Source organism: Agaricus bisporus (assembly GCF_000300575.1).
Source record: "Agaricus bisporus var. bisporus H97 unplaced genomic scaffold AGABI2scaffold_6, whole genome shotgun sequence".
Classification (NCBI taxonomy): domain Eukaryota; kingdom Fungi; phylum Basidiomycota; class Agaricomycetes; order Agaricales; family Agaricaceae; genus Agaricus; species Agaricus bisporus.
Genome location: NW_006267369.1, coordinates 1607479 through 1627746, shown reverse-complemented (window position 1 = coordinate 1627746; position 20268 = coordinate 1607479). Strand labels below are relative to the sequence as shown.

Here is a 20268-nt window from a genome sequence, read left to right as displayed (position 1 = left end):
GTCGATACACCAAAAGAACATCTTGCAGTGTTTCGCCTTGCATAAAATATGCCTCCGCTTGGATGCATAACATGTTCACTCTACATACCCAGTTTTCTGTTGGTAGTAGCTCTCCTCAGTCGGTTCCGTACGGGTCAGCTTCAACCTCGAGCCCTAGTTCACCCTCTAGGAGTGCTTCTGTGTCTGAAATTCACACCCGCATACCGTCGTTCTCCCGACCAACGCCCAGGATTCAGGTAGCCTCTCTACTTGCAGACCCCCAAACAAGGTGTGCATCTTTCGTACTTCCTCTTGCGCCATTGCTAACTATTGATAGGTCGTATCACCTTGAAATAGTTCAAGAACCGCAGAAAACAGCGGAATTTGGACAATCAAACCTTTCTCGGCTACCGGTGACTCCACCAATCATAGCGCAATTAACTGTGAGAGACCCCTCTGGCAACTCCGTTGTACCGTACGTATGTTCCGTTCTTCATCATCTCTCTCGGCTACTTTGATGAGAACAACTTGCTTACGTTTTGATCGTCCTTGCCTGATACATCTCTATCATTTGAATTTCTAGTGAAGCGGAGTTGCCGTTCCTCATCGCCCATTTGTCGCTATTTTCGGAAGATGGAAGGATACCGCTGAACATGGGATCAGACATAGGATGCGGCAACACACCTCCCATATTATATGGCAATCTGGTCTCTTCAGTAAATCAGCTTGAAGACCCTCAAGGCAATTTGGGACTATACTTTTTGTTTCCGGATGTGAGTATACGTTGGCGGGGTCGATATCAATTGGGTATGACTTTGACGAGGATATCAGGGTCAGTCCTTTTTCAGTGCCTGGAGAGATTCTGAGATGGAGGTTAATAGAGCGTAGGTTTGATCCAATGGGAGCCGTTCGCTTAGCCAGTCAAGGCACAGTATTGGCTGAGGCGAAAACGAGAACATTTGAAGTTTTCACATTGAACCAGTATACCGCCGTTCGTATGTCGATCTTGATTCTTTTGCTGTATACTGATGCTAACCAAACAATGTCGTCATTCCCCTGTCAAGCTCCGACTCGCTTGACTCAATGTTTTCTTCGACAGGGTGCTAGGATGTTCACATACATGCCTTTGACGAGCTGAGCGTTATCTGAGCTCGGAACCGACTTGACGCGACTCTTTTATTTATTTATTTATTTCTTCGCTATCATACAGTCGACGTTTAATCGCTTCGTTATATATATACATCTATTAACATTTGCTTCTTTTTCTCTCTCCTCCGATGCCAGCTGCACTCGAGTGACCAACATTCAAAGTTCACCCCTGTGATTCAAGCACGTGTAGACAGGGTCGTGATGAGTCCAGACAATGTGAGTTTCTACTCAGATTGACCGAGTCTGCTGTATTAGCTTATCGCACCGCCGAAAGCCCACGCAGGTGGGAGTGAATCGAGGACCTGGGCCTTTCTTGGCCGCGTCAAACGCTGTGCTGCTGTGGGCTATATTAGGCTCATGGCTGGCAGGGACGAGGTGCCGCAGCAATGAGCATCGCATTTGCCCCAATTTAGCAGACGCGTGTGATGATACTTATTAACCCTGTACCACAAGCTATAACCCCTTCCTCCTTCCCTTCTCCATCACACAAGTTCGGTTTCGTATAATGAGCGCCAACGACTACTACGGCAAGAACGAGCAGCAGGCCCAGCAACCGCCTCAAGGTGGTTACTATCCTCCTCCACAAGGTATGCGACCGTTTGCCTTTTCCTGGGAATTCAACGTACTCGGGCCCATTGGAGTATCGCTATTTGCTCTGGAGCGAGAGAAACTAGGGCGTAATGATGGATTTGAGTGTATTCAACTCTTTGGGCCTGATTGCGTTGTAGATGTGGCGGGCATAGCGGGCCAGAGCATTAGGAGCTAACGGAATTGTTTGATTTTTCAATTTTCCACAGGTCCTCCTCCTGGGCAAGGTTACTACCCTCAGGCAAGTACTCGGTGTTGGTTATAGAAAATGACGAGCTGATGTCAATGCCTTCTTGCAGCAACCCCCTCAAAGCTACCAGCAGGGAGGTTATTACCAGGGGCCTCCGCAAGGGCCTCCGCAGCCGGGGTATGGTCCTCCTCAGCCAGGGTACGGTCCTCAGCCTGGTGGTCCCCAAACTGTCTACGTGTAGGTGTTACACTGAATGTGGGAAGCGAGGTACTCAATTTTTTTCTGATCGATATCAGGCAAGAACAGAAGGGCTCGGGCTCGGGGGCTGCGAGTGGTGGATGCATGGCTTGCTTGGCTGCTTTGTGCGTGTGCTGCTGTGCCGAAGGTATGAACTTGCGTCATTTTTGCTTGCATGAATTGGTTGAATAACTGGCCTTGCTTCTATAGAAATCTGCGATTGTATTTTCTGAGAAAGCTGCATGATTTACGGCTGGCCGCTTGTATATGTTCACGCTGTCTCGTTTACGATCCCACTCTATTTGGCTGCGTTATTAGCGACTTTTTTATGCCACAGATTAATTACGGAGCTGCCTGATTTGTAGAGAGTTTGTGTTACTCGAACTGGAGAATTTAATCCCTTTGCTTCATATTCATCTTCCAATCCAATCACGTGACGGGGTGGCCCGATCCATTCCGCTGAGATAGAGTCACGCGTGACAACGCTCCCCTCCTCCCAAAAAACCTGAAAGGCTGAATCGGAAATGCTCTCGAGGCTGACTGCAGGAGCCTTCAAGAACGCCGCAAATTTTAGCGGGTCCCGTGCCTCCTCCCTTTTCTCTGGCTCGCGCGCTGGTTCGGTGTGTATTCACCTTTTAACGGACTTGACTGGATCGACCAACCTGCTGTCACGCTCTCCAGGTTCGCTTTGCTTCGACGAAAGCGTCGCCCTCCGCATTTGAGGTGTGTGCCCATGAAATATCTGGAATATCGATGGCCTGAAATTCTCCATAGTCGTTGGCAAATTCGCGCGCAACTCTCGCGTCCGTGTCCCTTTTTACTGTTGGCTCGATAGCCTGGTATACCCATCTCTACGGCACCCTCCCATTCGTCGGTGAAGTGCATGCAGGTCACCTCAGTGACGAAGGTTTACATCCTGCCGCATATCCTTGGTCTCACAGTGGTCCCTTCGATTCATTCGACCACACCAGGCGAGTCCGATCCTTTCCGCCGTTCAGCTCGTAACGCTCATTAATTTTAGTATTCGTCGTGGCTACCAGGTGTACCGCGAAGTTTGCGCTGCATGCCATTCCCTAGACCGTATTGCGTGGCGAAACCTAGTCGGTGTATCACACACTGCAGATGAGGCCCGTGTCATGGCGGAAGAGGTCGAGTACGATGATGGACCTGATGCAGAGGGTGAAATGTTCAAGCGTCCTGGTAAACTAGCGGACTATATGCCTGCGCCCTATCCCAATGAGGAGGCTGCTCGTGCAGGCAATGCCGGTGCCCTTCCTCCAGACTTGAGTTTAATCGTCAAAGCTCGTCATGGTGGTGCTGTACGTAGTCATTGTTTTCTCCTTCATGTTCTATGTTGATTTTATTTTTCTAGGACTATATCTTCTCACTTCTGACTGGATACATCGACCCTCCTGCTGGTGTTGAGATCCGTGAAGGTATGAACTACAACCCGTATTTCCCTGGCGGTGCTATTTCCATGGCCCGGGTACTATTCGATGGTTTAGTCGAATATGAGGATGGTGTGTTTTTCCCCTTATCCCAAGATTACTTCAAACGCTAATACTTAACAGGTACACCTGCCACCACTTCGCAAATGGCCAAGGATGTCGTCACATTCCTCAACTGGGCTGCTGAACCCGAGCATGATTTGAGAAAACAGTATGGTATTAAGGCTGTCATTCTTTTCTCCACTCTTTTCTGCCTATCTCTCTACGTGAAACGATTCAAGTGGGGTGTCATCAAGAACAGGAAAATTTGTGAGTACTTGCATCATCTGGTTGGATAAGTATTGGTTTGACGTTGGTTGAATTCGCAGTCTACAACCCTCCGAAAGCTCATTAGACTAGACCCTGCTTTTATAAGATTACATATATAGTAATTGAGTGTTTTGCTGTGTTTACCAATAAGCGTGTAGAGTGTTTCCCACGACCTTGCTTGTCATCCTCTACCCTTCTACTGCTACATAGTACTCTCCCTGATACCATTCAAACTTATACCGCCATGTCCAGTGAATCCTGGCCTCCACAGCTTAAGTGAGTCTGCGGTAAGCATCTCTCTGATGAATCCGCCTCACCGACCTGCAGAGAATGGGTCGCAAGATGCCTCGGGCAGATGACTGATGCAAACAGAACAGAAGCTCAAGCTGAATTAAGACAGGTAATCGCTGACGCTTTCGCCGCTCATACCCTCTGGACGACAGACTGGGAAGCAGTCCATTTGAAAAGGTTATTTTTCTGATTCGCCTGCTACCACGTTGTATATTCATGGTTCCTGCGACGCAGCCTTGCTCCTAAACCTGCATTGAATTTTAGTAACCTTAAACGCAAAAAGTGGGCATCTTCTCTCTCGTTTCCTTTTGATTGTGAAGTTCTAATATTTTCTTAGTCTATCTGAGAACAATCAACCTCCGTTAAGCAAGAAAGCGAAGAAAGCATTAAAGTTGGCACAACATGCACAAGTTTCGACAGGTTCACATTCTTCATCAGTTCTTGATTACAATGACCAACTTGCACTAAATCGGAGAGCTGAGAGATTTCAGCGGGAGCATGAGTTGGAGAGGATGAAAAGCTTGAAGCTGGCGCCAGGCAAAGTACCTTCGAATAACGGTAATGGATATTCGTACGGAAATGGGAGAGCGACTACACTCTCTTCGAATCGAAGTACCCCTCCTGATGAACCCGAGGCTGACCCCGTAAGTTGTTATCAGCACGGTCGTACGGGTGGCATATAATGCAATTCGCTACTTTGGCAGAATGTGCTTGATTGGGATAGACATACAATCGTCGGAACTTGTACAGATACTTTTAAAGACTACTTGCGCTTAACCAGTGTACGTGACATATCCCTTTTATCACCGTCTCTTATTTGATGGACCACCCTCTAATTAGGACCCAAGGCCAGAGACAATACGGCCATACGCCGTTCTCCAAGTAACTCTTGGGGAGCTCAAGAAACGTTGGAGAGCAAAAGCTCCATATAACTGGATCTGCAGCCAGTTCAAGAGCTTGCGACAGGATCTCACAGTGCGTAATGAATATTCTTTCTCATCGAGCGTGTGTTTTAGCTTAGCTTACTCTTGCAGGTTCAGAGAATTAAAAATGAGTTTACCGTCCAAGTATATGAGATTCACGCTCGCATGGCTCTCGAAACTGTGAGTCGGGGTAAGTCGCTGCTTTAGGGACGGCTGAATAGTAAGTAACAGAGCGACATGGTGGAGTGCAACCAGTGCCAAGCTACCCTGAAAGCTTTGTATGATCTTGGTATCCCAGGCAAAGTCGAGGAGTTTACAGCCTATCGAATTCTTATGCTGCTCCATGGCCGAAACCGAAGCGGTAATTGATACGATGCATCGGAAGAGATAGTAACTAACGATGATATGATGCAGAGTTAAATTTATATGTAGGTCAGCTAACTTCGAAACAGAAAATGGATGAAGCTGTTAAACATGCGTTGGCCGTTCAACGAGCTATTGCTTTGGGCAACTATCATTCACTCTTTGCGTTATATCTCGCGGCACCCAATATGGGTGCATACATCATGGATCACTTTATCGATCGAGAACGTGTTCGAGCTTTTATAACCATCTCAAAAGCGTATGTTTTTATTATGTCGACCAGTATCTCGTTCTAATGCTTCTGTAGGTACAGGACACTTCCGCTGAAAATTATTCAAAATGAGCTTGCCTTTGATTCACTGGAAGCCACTCGGACGTTCCTTACGGATCATTCGTGTGCATTCTTCGTGAACGCCAATGTTACCGACAACGACAAGATTTTTGATTGCAAAGCGGCATCTCATGGATTAATGCAAGTCTACGAAAACAAATATCGCAAGGTTGGAATCAAAGGTGCAATATAAGGTGCTCTCTTTCTGCACATCATCATCATCTCCCGTTTTTCGTTATTCCACCTATACTCCGGCCGTTTATGTCTGTACTGCTGGCCCCACCACCACGTTGGTTTGAATGTGGAGGTGGTAGCGACGAGTGTGTAGGAGGAGGAAGTCATGACTTATGTTGGCTGATTACTTCTTGGGTACCTCGTCTACTCCTTTACATAAGTTAGGATCACCACTACGTTTTTCATGAATGTGTATTGTACACATGTAGGTGCTTGTTGGTTAATAATAAAAATAAAAGAATTAGAATCAGCGGTTAGAATATCAATTGCGCATGCGGGCAGGTATGAATCGACGGAGGATGACTTCGTGGATGGAGTAATGGGCAAGGCAGGCAGGTGTGTTGAGAATGTCAAGCGAAAGACGGCTTTTGGCGGGAATAGTGACATAGACAAGGACAAGAGTCTAGAGTGGTCTTGGTTATCAATCGCTCCACAGAGAAAACTAGAACTTTTACTTTTTGGACTTGAGAATTGACGCGATTTATTGTGCTTAGCCACGACCAAGGGAATGGGGAAGAATTTTCGAGATCTAGGGTAGACTGAATCTGATCTCCGGGATCTTCGTAAACCGGGCATACGACCAACGCGAACCTATGGAACATGAGACTATGACAATAATGGAAAGGTGAATAGGGATGGACATACTCTGCATGAGCAAAGACAGGTCCGCGTTTGTATAAGAGATAATCTACGCAGAATTTGATGCCACCTTTGACGACCCAACCGAGAGAACGGTAATGATGATAGACTATGTAATTAATCAGGAATGGACTGTCGAATTGTAACGGTGTTGTAGTGGAGGGAGTTAACGAGGAGATAAAGGGGGGTAGATGAACAAGTTGGAAGGAAGTCCATATTTGCTCAAGAGACATGGGTTCGGACGTGTGTGGATCGAGGATAGTTAGACAGTCGAGCGTCCAGCAGAGAAAGAATGCTTCCTGGAGAGTGAGTTGGAGGTGTTCGACGTCTACCAAGTCGTCCTCTAATGCGTCTTCGTTGTCACTTGGTGCAAGATCTTGTTCAACGGGCGGTGGATCCTCTGGAGGTGCTTGAGGTGATGGTTTCCATGTGGCGGCCGATGGAATTGCAGGTCCAGACAAAGCAGGTGCGATCACTCGACCTTCGGTAGCGAAAATGAGCTCTGCTTCTTCTGCGACAGCTGCAATGGCTTTTGCACGATCTGCCTTGAATTGTTTGCGTTCTGCTCTTCGTTTTGCTGTTATCTCTTCCGATGTCATTTCTACATCCCCGAGGCACATACAAAGAAAAATGTCAAAATCAAACGAGAAGAGAGCGTTCATTATTTTTGCACACGTTTTGCATTGGATTTGAGACGACGAGTATGCCAACTCGGCTCACTTCTTGACAGATCACCTTTCCCGAAGAACCCACGTCGCCACAAGAGTACGACATCGTCGGATCTGGACACCCAGACTGAACGAGTGTGTGGGTCAAAGACGCCCTCGCAGTGGGGGTTGTCGATCCGAGTCAAAGAGAGGCCGAGGAAGGAGAGGAGAGAGTATATACGCGATTTGGAAAGGACGACAGGGAGCGGCTGGGCGTATTTTTGTGCGATTTCGGCCTTGCGACTGCTGCCCTTCATGGTGGGAGATGCCAGGCAACAGATGCAAACAGTCTCCCCTCCGTCTTCTAACCGCAACTCCTTATGTCTGACAAACGACGAGCAGAAATCGAGGCTAAAAAGGCAAAGCTCAATGAGCTCCGCAAGGCCCGCGCAGAACGCCAAAAAGCTGAGGCTGAGAAACGCCAGGAAGTATGGAAAACGCTATCCTTCATCATAACATTCTTAATTCAGTCTCTCATTCTCTGTGTCTCGTAGATTGTCGGCCCCTCGCCGCGCAAAGAAGATGTATTGGAACTGGTTGATATACTCACACGGAGCACAAACAAACGAGGAGGCCCCGACTCGGTTGGCGATTTCACCCCTTCCTCATCTATACCAGGCACCCCGGCTCTTGGCCATTCTGCACTATTGTCTGGAAGTGCAGGCCTTGGCGTACCCCCTCCACGAACGACTAGCAGACAGAGCGATCTCACGTCTGATCGAGGCATAAATGCTGTCCAGTTGACGGCGAGTTCGGGCACCGACCATGTTGTCGAAAGGTTGAATACTTTCGTGCAACGTTGCATATGCCTGACTATTTTGAATTTAGAGAAGTATATCCCCGTTCTATGATGGATCTCGTCGACGTCGAACAGGAGTTGTTCGAGCTGCCGCAGAAGGTGGGTTTAAGCAACAGAATAACGACGTATACTGTACTCTATAATGGACTTGCAGGAGCGCGTGATATACAACAAGGAAGTGCAAACAAATGTTGAAGAAACAGGCACCAACTTGCAGGATATGGAGGATGAAATAAGACAGCGGATACTACGAGAAAAGGAAGTAGAGGCAGAGCGCGTGGCGCGAGAGAAGGAACTCGAGGAGGAGAGTGTGAAACTGGACCAAGAAATCGAGCAAGAGATCAGAGGCAAGTCTCCCATCGATATTCCGCCATGTCTTGTCATATGAACAAAATGTTTAGAGCTTTCCGAGGAAGAACGTGCCAGCATATTCTCCGCGCCAGATTTTTTGGACTTTGTGGAACAGTCGTCGAAAATCCTCCAAAGAGCGTTGAACGATAATTATGACTATATACGCGATTATACCATCGGCGCTGAATCGGGAGGGTGAGTGCATGTTTGATCTGCCTTGGCGCCGTCAACGATAACGTTTTACAGGGACGATTCTGAAGGAAAGCGCGTCAAGAAAGTATGCGAATTTTCCGACGAGCGATATGTCAAAAACCGATCAATAACTGATATTGACTGGTCACCCAAAGTAAAGTTCACTTCTTCTTACTACTATGGATTCAGTTCATCTCACACCTGCAATTCAGTATCCCGAACTGAGCGTCGCTTCGTATAACAAGAACTCTGCAGCGCTCAATGAGCCGGACGGTATTGTTGCTGTCTGGAACATTCACCTCCTCGAACGACCGGAATTCATCTTTCACTCACAAGTGCGTGTGCTTCAGCATGTTTCGCAGTGACAGCATTCATGGCTACCCAGTCAGACGTTCTTTCAGTCACATTCTCACCATTTCATTCAAACCTAATCTTCGGTGGCACTTATTCTGGCCAAATTCTGCTGTGGGATACGCGCGCAAAACATTTACCAGTCCTAAAAACACCACTATCAGCTGCCGGCCATACACACCCTGTATATGCCATGCACATGGTGGGCACACAGAATGCCCATAACCTAATTACCAGCAGTACAGATGGAACGGTTTGTAGTTGGCTGGTCGACATGCTTGCGCAGCCTCAGGTATATACCTATAAAATTGTAGCTTCACAATTACGAATCTCATGATGTCTTCAGGAAACCCTAGAACTTGTGCACAGTGGCCACAACAAAACCGGCGAAGTCGCAATCACAACGCTCGACTTTCCAGATAATGAGACTACAACTTTCTGGGTCGGAACGGAGGAAGGAAACGTCTATCAAGCGAATCGATACGACCGTGCTGGAGCGAAAGCTGGTCTTAACCAGTATGACGTGTACAAAGGCCATGCGGGGCCTGTTATGGGCCTGCATTTCCATCCCTTAGTGGGCCCCGTAGATTTCTCTGATCTGTTCTTAACATGTTCGGTGGATTGGACAGTGAAATTATGGCGAGCGAAGAGCTTGGCGAAACCCTCTACATCAAATCACTTGGTGCCCCCTATCTATTCATTCGAAGAAGCAGACGATTATGTCTATGATGTCAAGTGGCATCCAAGCCATCCAGCTATTTGGGCTAGTGTAGATGGATCCGCCAAATTTGACTTGTGGAATCTGAATATGGATACTGAAGTATGTTATTCATTCTCGAGCCCTTACGCCTGTCCATTTTGTTGATATGTTTGTTGTAGGTCCCGGTGGTATCCACGACTGTTGGCACCGGCCTGAAAGCAATTAACAAGATTCAGTGGGATCGCAAAGAAGGACGACGAGCTGCACTTGGTGGGAGCGATGGCAAATTATACATTTACGATATTGGAGATATGGCCATCCCTAGAGAGTCGGAGTGGACGGATATGCAGAAGACAGTCGCGGGTATGGTTGGGGGTGGTGGTTCGGGCCATGTGAATGGAGTTGGGGAGAGAGACAGTGATTTACTCAGAATGAGTACACGATGATTTAGTGGTCGAAGTGGTGTGGTTCCTTTTTGCTCTTGGTTCTCGACCTGGCCCATGATACCCTGCACCGTGAGGGCGCACCACGACAGGGACAAGGATCATCAAGCGTTGGATGCCAAGTTATCATTATTGCTACCCCGGATGGCCTGCGCGGCCAAAGCCACCCTATAAATATACTATAGTACAGACACGATACATGGGTTAAATAAATATCCAATAATCCGGAGATATACCAAAAAAGAGAAACGCAAGAGATGTCAGTCGCGCATTACTGACTCCAGTACATAGTTACTAAGGTTCGTCGACGAGAACCCAAGGGGAAAGCAGTTTATGGTCGTTGCAATCTTCATCACTAGAAGCCGGAGATACAGCAGCTGTGTTTTGGTGGGAAAGGCTCGCAGTCAAATCTCCGTTCTTGCCATTCCTCATATCTACAGATTCCCTCTCAACTCCGGATGGCCTCTTATACAGCCATTCTCTAATCCCAACACGTCCACCCAATTCTCTCCATCTCTCTTTCCACTTCGCCGTTCGTGCTTCTGTCAGTTCGATCAATTCAGGCCAATATCTCTCATGTTCAAACTCGAAATCCAACCCTCCACCCCACCATTTCTTCATTAGTCCTTCAGGTTTGAATATTCTGTCTCTTAGTAGTTCTTTTGGGTCGAATTTACACTTTGCACGAGTTATGGGGTCGATGAAGGTTAGGACAAATTTGATCATGATGTTGAGCATGAGTGGAGGGTTGGTTATTGATGCGAAGGCTAGTCGTTCGGGATAGTGCGTTTGTAACGTGCTTAACAGCGTACGGGTGAATGAGAATGGAGGTTGGGAAGACTGAGGGGTGAATGTAATGAGAAAATCAAGGGTCCTACGATTGTGGTCTAACGTGTTAATCTGGGGGATAAAAACAGGGAAGAGGGGCCGAGTAACGCACTCTACGCCTGGAGGCATCAGGTCAATACAGCGTTCAAGCATGAAGATAGCAGACTGGATGTGTTTAATGTCTCCAGTCGTACTTTGACGGTTCGGGATTAGATAGAAAGCTGGACGCCCCTGAGTGTCATGTCCCAGTAAAAGTAGATTTCCGGTGACTGCCTGATAATGCGCCTGAATCTGTGGTCCTGGTCAACTGCATATTATAAGACTCACTTCTTTCTCGACTAGACTGGCATTCACTCGAGTATAAAGTCCGAAGTCTCTACGCCACTTGAGAGTAGCTTCGAGCCTCTGGATTGTATCAAGCGCCTTCCACCTTGACCCTCGTAAAAACCTGGTGAGGAAGTGGCAAGGATAAAAGTCAGAATAGACATTCTGTGGCAATTATTGGAAGACAGACCGGAGAATGCACTCATACGACAGCCAAAACTTCTCATCTTCACTAAGCTCCCCATTCGGAGTTCCGGGTATCTTATAATCACCCTTTAAGAAGTGCCGAGAAACCTCGGTATATGTCTTTCTCTCCCTCTCAGTAAGCGGAGGCAAAGGGTCCTTCTTGTATAGGCCATCGGGGGGTAGAGATGCAGTATAGACTTTGGTTTTGGCCATGATGAAGAGGGATTGGTACCCTGAAGAACTGCCTTCCGGTGCTTGTGACTTGTGATTGCGGGTAAGTTACATATGATCTCATGACAAGCAGACGGCGCGACCCTGAATTGCTGCTGGTGTATGTTCCAAGTCGAACGATTCGGGAATATAGCTGAGGGTGTCTGCTAGACCAACAGTGTATATACCCCAGACAGGATAGCGGAGCTACGAAGACAGGGGTACTCCTGCCAGTTATTATGCATGAGAGAATTTGAACTGCTTGATATAAGAGGCCCGACGGTGTAAAAGGCAATTAGTAGAATTATGACAGGTGCTAATTAGCCCATCTCTCCCTGAAATTCTATCATACATACGTCATGTAATGGGTCCCGAGCACCATCGATGAAATACATTGCTAAAAAGGGGTATGGGTCCAATCGCAGTACGATAATCATGACTAATACCATGCCCCATGTCATCGAACGGCGAGGATGTTCCCGACTCGCTCATCACTTATGGAATGCGTTGTAACGAACGTCTACACTACTTTCAACATGCCGGTATCCGTGAAACAGAAAAGTCAGGTCTCCTAGTGACAGTCGATAATGGATGACAAAACTGGTATTTTATTATCTCATGTCGAAAAGATATTCCTGTGAACCAACCCGTTATATCGCGACTCCTAAATCAAAGTTGGACTCAAGATCACAAATCTCAAGTTGAACGCGTGTCCACAAACCTGGCGTAGTGCCAAGTTAAACTCAAGTTCAAGACGGAGTCCCGTCAACTTGAGTTGAACCCAATATAATCACTGGCCGTGTAGCGTGTTTGGCGCTTTTGAGACTGGTCTGTCACACAGATATTGCAGCCCTTGAGAGGCGCATCGCGCGCTATCACACCTTTTGTTAAGTATACCTCCCTTCGCACTATATATTGACTTGCATCTGCCTAATTCCCCTGATCATCCTGCTATCACAGTATCTTATCTCCTCTACGCCACTGCTTATGCACGCCACCTGGGTTTGTGTAACATGTGTGACCAGGGTTGAGAAACCGTTGGATAAACGGTTCCTGCCAAGTCTTGCAGTGAGACGGAAACTGTCGATTTCAAAATTCGACCGACTATGAAATCGGAGTCGCCGTACAGGGCATAAATAGCCCATTTTTGTAATCATGCCAGTGGGCGTCTCTCAAGTTCTGCATTCCCTGTAATGCTTCGTTTGCATTATCTGACTTACATAGTTGTATTTTTCCTGTTCGGGGACGTACTTGCCTGTCTTGCGAGCACTCAAGCTGGCACGGGGACATTTCCTGACCTCTACGAGGCCTCTGTGGAAGAGCTTCAAGAGGGACTAGATGCTGGGATATTTACCAGCGTCGACCTCGTCAAGGTCAGTTCCCCCCAAGTTTACTCAGAGTCGTTTCAAAGCTAAAGGCTAAAATATAGGCGTACTTTGCTCGTATAGATGAAGTCAATCTAAAGGGTCCAGCATTGCGTGCAGTGCTCGAATTGAATCCTATGGCTCTATCTCAAGCTGCTGAATTGGATCGTGAGCGGAGGGCAACAGGCAAACGGGGCCACCTGCATGGAATTCCTATACTGCTCAAAGTAAGCGATCTTGGTCCGTAGCTACGTGCGTTGTATATCTGAATCGGCTTGTAGGACAATATTGCTACCGATGCTTCAGAAGGTGCGCGCCTATGGAATTATGATGATTGTCCGTCAATATTCAGCACAAAATAGGCATGAACACGACTGCGGGTTCTTTCAGCCTCCTTGGTTCGATCGTTCCAGGTGACGCTGGTGTGGTCAAGCGGCTTAGGAGAGCGGGAGCTATCATACTTGGTGAGGCGTGACCCCATATTCCTTGAGACACATCCTTGTAAGGAAGCTCACCTTTTGAAATAGGCAAAGCAAATATGTCAGAGTGGGCACATTACCGAGGTAAAATACCGTCTGGTTGGTCTGGGCGCGGCCTCCAGTGCACGAATGCATATTTCCCAAATGCCGACCCTTGCGGCTCATCCTCTGGTTCGGGTGTTGGTGCATCTATTGGTCTTGCAGCTGTTACGCTCGGAACAGAAACAGATGGAAGTATTACATGTCCTTCCAGTCATAATAACCTAGCGGGTATCAAGCCGACCGTTGGATTGACCTCTCGGGCAGGAGGTAAGAAATTTTGAGATTACTTGCCAGGAGCAAAAGAACTGAAATACTTCTAGTCATACCAATCTCCGCACACCATGACACTGTTGGGCCTATGACGAGGTCGATCGCTGATGCTGCCATTGTGTTATCCGTGATTGCGGGAAAGGACCCAAACGACAACTTCACCCTTGCTCAACCCGATCGGGTTCCTGATTATACCCGGGCGTTGAGAAAGAATGCTCTGAAAGGAAAACGAATTGGGGTCCCTCGACATGTATTCCTGAATAGTTCGATATCTGGCGATGATCCTTCAATGATTGCTGCCTTTGAACAAGCCCTTGACGTTATTCGTAAACTCGGTGCGACAGTGGTAGATCCTGCCAATATCCCTTCTGCCGAAGAAATTATCGGGTCGAACAATGAAACTATCGTTCTTAACACCGAGTTTAAAGTAATCATTTGCCTCTTAGCACCTCTTTCTGGTCTGATATTTCTCTAGGTTCAACTAAACCAATGGTTTGAGTCTCTTATCAAAAATCCGTCCGGAGTTCGCAGCCTTGCTGATCTCATTCAATTCAATGACCTTAACCCTGACCTTGAAGAGCCACCTCAATTCACAGATCAATCTCAGTATGTTTCTGTCAGTCGGATTTTGTATGTATTGCTTACAGTGGTACATAGACTCATCGAAGTAGAGGCTACGCAGGGTTTCGATGATGCCTATTTTGCTGCACTCGCCTTCGACGAAGATCTCGGGGCGACGCGGGGCATCGATGCCGCTCTTAAACGCCATAAGCTTGACGCATTAGTTCTTCCGGCTACAGGATTTACTGCCGGTCCGGCAGGTAAGCTACTCTCTCATTATCATCGTAATGAACGAAGTCCGAATATGCATCTAGCCCTTGTAGGATACCCAATCGTTACTGGTGCGCATGATTATCTTCTCATTTCGACTCGAATCTACTTAACCACCACAGTTCCTCTTGGTTTCTTCCCGGACAATGTTCCAATTGGACGTGCTGGGCCTAATCTCGTTTACCCTGCACCAGGTGTTCCGTTCGGACTTTCGTTCTTTGGAACTGCATTTTCTGAATTCGACTTGATCGGTTTTGGCTATGCGTATGAACAAGCGACAAAGACTCGGTTGGCGAGAAGGGCCTTCCCAGATGCCATTCCTAAGACTCAATTGAAAGACGTTGTCCGGAATTAGTTACATATCACTTCTTGAGTACATCTATTAGATGTAGCGTAGTTGAAATGATCATGGGTGTGAAGATGTAAAGAACGGTATAGCATCTTCGAATAAACCAATACTCCGAAGCGAAGGTTAAACCAGGATCATAAGACGGATGATGATAGAGCTCGAGGTGCGTTTTAAGTGAGTCGTGTATCACAATGATGCCCCGTATTCAACGTCTCCGGGATCATGTATGCTGTGTAACAATCACTTCGACTCTCATCCATCTAGCGAAGGCGGAGTCATCATCCCACTGCTTCCACCGTATCAGACATTGTCAAGGTCAGCTAAGTGCATAGCAAATTCAATCCCGTCTATGACGATAAATAATCCGTACAGGGAGGTGAGAGACGCTATCGGTGCATATCAAGGCCGTTTGTTCAATTTCTAAACACGATAGATAGTAACTGGTGCGGCGGTTCCCAGGTATTTCCATAAGCTTTGAATGGGCAGGCTGTCGGCTAGTCCACTGTCTCGCATGGACATCTTTAACAATTTTCTCTCACTTTCGGTTTCTTCGTCGTCTCCCGTTTCCAATCCAGGCTCCTAGGATTCGCATTTTTTCCCCTTGGCTGCCAATGTTGGGAGGCCTGGGATCTGATTCAATACGTTTGTACTCCGATGGTGACAAGCACGACACCTTCCAAATTCAAGACTCAACCCCCTTCAAGGGCGTGTTCACTCGAAAGAACCGGATAGTATATAGCATGATATGAACTTTGCAAACCATGTTGTGTAATATGAATTGTGATTGAGAGGAGGGATTTCAGCATATGGGGGTGACCGAACCTCTGGTCACTGATACTAGGAATATTGGTTTATTCGAAGAGATACTATGCCGTTCTTTACATGTTCACTCTCACAATCATTTCAACTACGCTACATCTAATAGATGTGCTCAAGAAGTGGTATGTAACTAATTCCGGACAACATCTTCCAATTGAGTCTTAGGAATAGCATCTGGGAAGGCCCTTCTCGTCAACCGAGTCTTTGTCGCTTGTTCATATGCATAGCCGAAACCGATCAAGTCGAATTCAGAAAATGCAGTTCCAAAGAACGAAAGTCCGAACGGAACACCTGGTGCAGGGTAAACGAGATTAGGCCCAGCGCGTCCGATTGGAACATTGTCCGGGAAGAAACCAAGAGGAACTGTGGTGTTTAGGTAAATTCGAGTCGAAATGAGAAGGTTATTCATGCGCACCAGTAACGATCGGGTATCCAACAATGGCTAGGTGCATGTTCGGACTCTATTCATTACAATGATAATAAGAAAGCAGCTTACCTGCCGGTACGGTAGTGAACCCTGTAGCCGGAAGAACTAATGCGTCAAGCTTATGGCGCTGGAGAGCGGCATCAATGCCCCGTGTCGCTCCGAGTTCCTCGTTGAAGGCGAGTGCAGTAAAATAGGTATCATCGAAACCTTGTGTACGTTGTGCCTCGATGAGCCTATGTATCACTGTAAACAATACATACGAAATTCCATTGAAAGAAACATACTGTGATTGGTCTGTGAATTGAGGTGGCTCTTCAAGGTCAGGATTATCGTCATTGAATTGAATGAGATCTGCAAGGCTGCGGACTCCGGACGGATTTTCGATGAGAGACTCAAACCATTGGTTCAGTTGAACCTTGACAAATGTTAGACCAGAAAAGAGATAATAAGTTGCAGACGATTACTTTGAACTCTGTGTCAAGAACGACGGTTTCATTATTCGACCTGACAATCTCTTCGGCAGAAGGGATGTCTGCAGGATCCACCACTGTCGCACCGAGTCTACGGATAACGTTAAGGGCTTGTTCAAAGGCAACATTTATTGAAGGATCATCGCCAGATATTGAGTTATTCAGGAATACGTGTCGAGGGACCCCAATTCGCTTTCCTCTCAGAGCATCCTTCCTCAGCGCCCGGGTATAATCAGGAACTCGGTCGGGTTGAGCGAGGGTGAAATTGTCGTTTGGGTCCTTTCCCGCAATCACGGATAACACAATGGCGGCATCAGCGATCGATCTCGTCATAGGCCCAATAGTATCTTGGTGTGCGGAGATTGGTATGACTAGATGTATTTCAATTGTTTTGCTCCTAAGTAATTTTGTATTATCTTACCTCCTGCCCGAGAGGTCAATCCAACGGTCGGCTTGATTCCCGCTAGATTATTATTACTGGAAGGACATGTAATACTTCCATCTGTCTCTGTTCCAAGTGTAACAGCTGCAAGCCCAATAGATGCACCAACACCCGAACCAGACGATGAGCCGCAAGGGTCGGCATTTGGGAAATATGCATTCGTGCACTGGAGACCGCGTCCAGACCAACCAGAAGGCAAATTGCCTCGGAAATGTGCCCACTCCGATAGATTTGCTTTGCCTATTTTCAGAGGATGAGCTTCCTTATTCTCAAGAAATTTGAGGTCATACCCACCAAGTATGATAGCGCCCGCTCGCCTAAGCCGCTTGACCACTCCAGCGTCATCTGGAACAATAGAACCAAGGAGACTGAAAGAACCCGCAGTCGTGTTCATGCCTATTCCATACTGAATTTTTACGGACAATCATCGTATTTCCGTAGGCGCGCACCTTCTGAAGCAACCGTGGCAATATTGTCCTACAAGCCGATTCAGATATACGACTCACGTAGCTACGGACCAAGGTCGCTTACTTTGAGCAGTATAGGAATTCCATGCAGGTGGCCCCGTTTGCCTGTTGCCCTCCGCTCACGATCCAAGTCAGCAGCTTGAGTTAGAGCCATAGGATTCAATTCGAGCACTGCACGCAATGCTGGACCCTTAAGATTGACTTCATCTATACGAGCAAAGTACGCCTATATTTTAGCCTTTAGCTTTGAAACGACTCTGAGTGAACTTGGGGAAAACCGACCGTAACGAGGTCGACACTGGTAAATGTCCCAGCATCTAGTCCCTCTTGAAGCTCTTCCACGGAGGCCTCGTAGAGGTCAGGAAATGCTCTCGTGCTAGCTCGAGTGTTCACAAGACCGGAAAATACGTCCCCGAACAGGAAAAATACAACTATGCAAGTCAGATAATGCAAGCGAAGCATTGCAGGGAATGCAGAGCTTGAGAGACGCCCATGATTACGAATAATGAGCTATTTAACGCATTCCCGAGGCTCGTGTTCTTTAGCATATGTTGCGATGAGAGAAAGGAGTGGGAAGGCTGTGCAGAAATGGAATTTCATACACACACAAGGTCCGTTGAGAAGTTCATCTTCGGCACTGACCGGTTCTTATCATGAGGCATAGTCCTTCAGATGCTTCGATAACTAAAGATGATCATGGAGCTGTATGGCTAGTACATGTCGAAACTAGCAGCTTCCCATCCACTCGTCGAGCAATCACGATGCCAAGATTTGTCGGGTAAAAATGTACTTTCGAGCCCTAAAGAAGTCCACGTATTAATTACAGTGACTCGGAATGGACACGGCTCAGCGGGACCACTCTCACCGTTAATAAGGCAGTCTTTGCGCATCGGTTCATACTACATGTTGCTATAAAAATCGGCAAATACAACCTCTAGGTTTGCGCTTGTAGCCAACATCATGATCTAATTTTATTTCCAGTTGTATTCGTTTGCTTGTTTAAATGTTCTTCTACATCTCTTTCCTTCGCCCGCCTCCTATACAAGCAGCACCACTCGGAACAATACTTATAACCCCACAAATCTCCAATGACCTGCGAACTGAACCTTATGAAGCCTCCCAAGACATTTTTTACTCTTGGATGCCTTATCCACAAGCAAACCCAGCAATGACATCCAATGCAACAGTTGGCTTGAAAACCACAAAACCAGCGAAGCTCACTACGTATCGAAATATCTCAGCGTACAAAGAGATTCCTGTTCCGGTGCCTCCCGGAGTGCGAGAAGGACAGCGATGGCAGCTCATCCTTTCTCCATCTGCCGGCACTACACCTCTACGGCCCAATTATACGGTTGACATGCGTAGTCCTGCAGTTGGAAACGTAGTGCTACCCGTTATCTCTATGCCGATCCTTTTTTCAGCCAAAGGACTCAAGGGAAATGCGAAGAAACAAGAAAAAATTGAGCGCATGTATCTAATCTCCAGCCTTTCCCCGAGCGCCGAAGAAATCACACACGGGTTTACTCCCACAAGAGAACTGAAAATCACAGAGCAAACCTCTTTTGATTTGGACAAAGTAAGTCGGCATCCTACAGTAAATTGTTTAACGAATGATGTCCCATTTCAGAAAATCTGGGATAGCGGCATAGGCCTCGGTTCTTGGCTCGTTGATTTCCAGCAGCTTGATAAAAACAAAAGAAATCGTTCCCTCGACATTGTATGGGATGCTTTATTTTCTCAAGAGACTCGAAATATGGTCGAACTAGGTTCGTGAGTCTCATTGTTGTAGCGCGTAGTTTTTAAACGTTCTCCAGGTGCTGGGACGGGTATAGTCTCTTTGACGATTGCTTCTCTACGTGCTCAATTTAGCACGGCCGAGCATAAGAACGATGAAATATTTGCTACGGACCTTGGTGAGGGTTATCAACCACTCTAAGAGCTAGACTTAATCAAGAGCGCAGAGAGTGCTATCCCTTTGCTGAAGCAGAACATTGATTCGAATGTTTCCCTGTATTCCTATAATATCCCTGAAGCTGCGATTTTGGACTGGGAGGACGAGGAGCTTCCCTCGAGTATCAGGTCTCTAGAAAGACTCGATGTAATCCTGTACGCCTTATATATTCTTCATTCAAAATCCAACTCGTGCGATTGTTTTTTTCCATGACAGAATGTCAGACGTCACCTACAACACGTCTTCATTCCCTGCACTCTTGCAAACTGTATCAAAACTTGTTAAGCTGCGAGAACCTCCAATAATTATCTTGGGTTACAAAGAACGAGACGAGGCAGAGCGAGATTTATGGATAATGTTGGAAGAGAGAGGAATACATCTTGAAAAAATCGGAGAAAGGCTAGGAGCAGCAAAACCCGGCGCAGAGATTTGGTTCGGGCACGTTGTCGAGAGTTCGGCCACGATGATTTAACGGACCTTGCTGTCAATCATTTATGGTTAATCGAGTCTGCTTGGAAGCTTCGAAATGCGGGATGAAAATTGGCAAATGTATTAGAATACAGTATTTTTGGACGTCAGTAACTA

The 20268-nt window shown here is 46.9% G+C and overlaps 8 protein-coding genes across 8 annotated transcripts; 6 read left to right on the top strand and 2 right to left on the bottom strand.

The window, feature by feature from the left end:
* Positions 1 to 71: 71 nt before the first annotated feature.
* Positions 72 to 845, top strand: AGABI2DRAFT_206232 (hypothetical protein; the record flags this gene model as incomplete). The annotated part of the gene is made up of 2 exons (XM_006461999.1): positions 72 to 462; positions 568 to 845. 2 exons carry the CDS (start codon positions 72 to 74, stop codon positions 843 to 845), a joined length of 669 nt encoding a protein of 222 aa, XP_006462062.1.
* Positions 846 to 1613: 768 nt separating this feature from the next.
* On the top strand, positions 1614 to 2564 carry AGABI2DRAFT_193371 (hypothetical protein). Its single transcript, XM_006461998.1, has 5 exons — positions 1614 to 1714; positions 1924 to 1957; positions 2016 to 2143; positions 2203 to 2291; positions 2354 to 2564. Exons 1-5 carry the CDS (start codon positions 1634 to 1636, stop codon positions 2499 to 2501), a joined length of 480 nt encoding a protein of 159 aa, XP_006462061.1. The 5' UTR covers positions 1614 to 1633; the 3' UTR covers positions 2502 to 2564.
* A 69-nt stretch (positions 2565 to 2633) lies between these two features.
* On the top strand, positions 2634 to 6623 carry AGABI2DRAFT_193369 (hypothetical protein). The gene is made up of 16 exons (XM_006461997.1): positions 2634 to 2763; positions 2825 to 2866; positions 2918 to 3114; positions 3165 to 3462; positions 3516 to 3663; positions 3715 to 3900; positions 3960 to 4176; positions 4228 to 4368; positions 4426 to 4473; positions 4529 to 4835; positions 4896 to 4973; positions 5032 to 5166; positions 5226 to 5294; positions 5346 to 5475; positions 5529 to 5736; positions 5785 to 6623. Exons 7-16 carry the CDS (start codon positions 4145 to 4147, stop codon positions 5999 to 6001), a joined length of 1365 nt encoding a protein of 454 aa, XP_006462060.1. The 5' UTR covers positions 2634 to 2763; positions 2825 to 2866; positions 2918 to 3114; positions 3165 to 3462; positions 3516 to 3663; positions 3715 to 3900; positions 3960 to 4144; the 3' UTR covers positions 6002 to 6623.
* Positions 6624 to 7698: 1075 nt separating this feature from the next.
* AGABI2DRAFT_206221 (hypothetical protein) lies at positions 7699 to 10541 on the top strand. The gene is made up of 10 exons (XM_006461996.1): positions 7699 to 7816; positions 7883 to 8166; positions 8217 to 8286; positions 8342 to 8534; positions 8589 to 8733; positions 8785 to 8884; positions 8943 to 9065; positions 9116 to 9373; positions 9428 to 9901; positions 9961 to 10541. Exons 1-10 carry the CDS (start codon positions 7709 to 7711, stop codon positions 10225 to 10227), a joined length of 2022 nt encoding a protein of 673 aa, XP_006462059.1. The 5' UTR covers positions 7699 to 7708; the 3' UTR covers positions 10228 to 10541.
* AGABI2DRAFT_206220 (hypothetical protein) lies at positions 10519 to 11775 on the bottom strand (the record flags this gene model as incomplete). The annotated part of the gene is made up of 4 exons (XM_006461995.1): positions 10519 to 11098; positions 11165 to 11325; positions 11380 to 11500; positions 11567 to 11775. 4 exons carry the CDS (start codon positions 11773 to 11775, stop codon positions 10519 to 10521), a joined length of 1071 nt encoding a protein of 356 aa, XP_006462058.1.
* A 1425-nt stretch (positions 11776 to 13200) lies between these two features.
* On the top strand, positions 13201 to 15220 carry AGABI2DRAFT_193366 (hypothetical protein). Its single transcript, XM_006461994.1, has 7 exons — positions 13201 to 13364; positions 13497 to 13600; positions 13664 to 13924; positions 13978 to 14354; positions 14403 to 14533; positions 14585 to 14748; positions 14854 to 15220. Exons 2-7 carry the CDS (start codon positions 13501 to 13503, stop codon positions 15111 to 15113), a joined length of 1293 nt encoding a protein of 430 aa, XP_006462057.1. The 5' UTR covers positions 13201 to 13364; positions 13497 to 13500; the 3' UTR covers positions 15114 to 15220.
* Positions 15221 to 16056: 836 nt separating this feature from the next.
* Positions 16057 to 17659, bottom strand: AGABI2DRAFT_151641 (hypothetical protein; the record flags this gene model as incomplete). The annotated part of the gene is made up of 7 exons (XM_006461993.1): positions 16057 to 16289; positions 16342 to 16368; positions 16423 to 16586; positions 16638 to 16768; positions 16818 to 17194; positions 17245 to 17505; positions 17560 to 17659. 7 exons carry the CDS (start codon positions 17657 to 17659, stop codon positions 16057 to 16059), a joined length of 1293 nt encoding a protein of 430 aa, XP_006462056.1.
* Positions 17660 to 18735: 1076 nt separating this feature from the next.
* On the top strand, positions 18736 to 20261 carry AGABI2DRAFT_186111 (hypothetical protein; the record flags this gene model as incomplete). The annotated part of the gene is made up of 5 exons (XM_006461992.1): positions 18736 to 19308; positions 19360 to 19498; positions 19547 to 19645; positions 19694 to 19838; positions 19900 to 20261. 5 exons carry the CDS (start codon positions 18736 to 18738, stop codon positions 20153 to 20155), a joined length of 1212 nt encoding a protein of 403 aa, XP_006462055.1. The 3' UTR covers positions 20156 to 20261.
* Between the last annotated feature and the right edge of the window lie 7 nt (positions 20262 to 20268).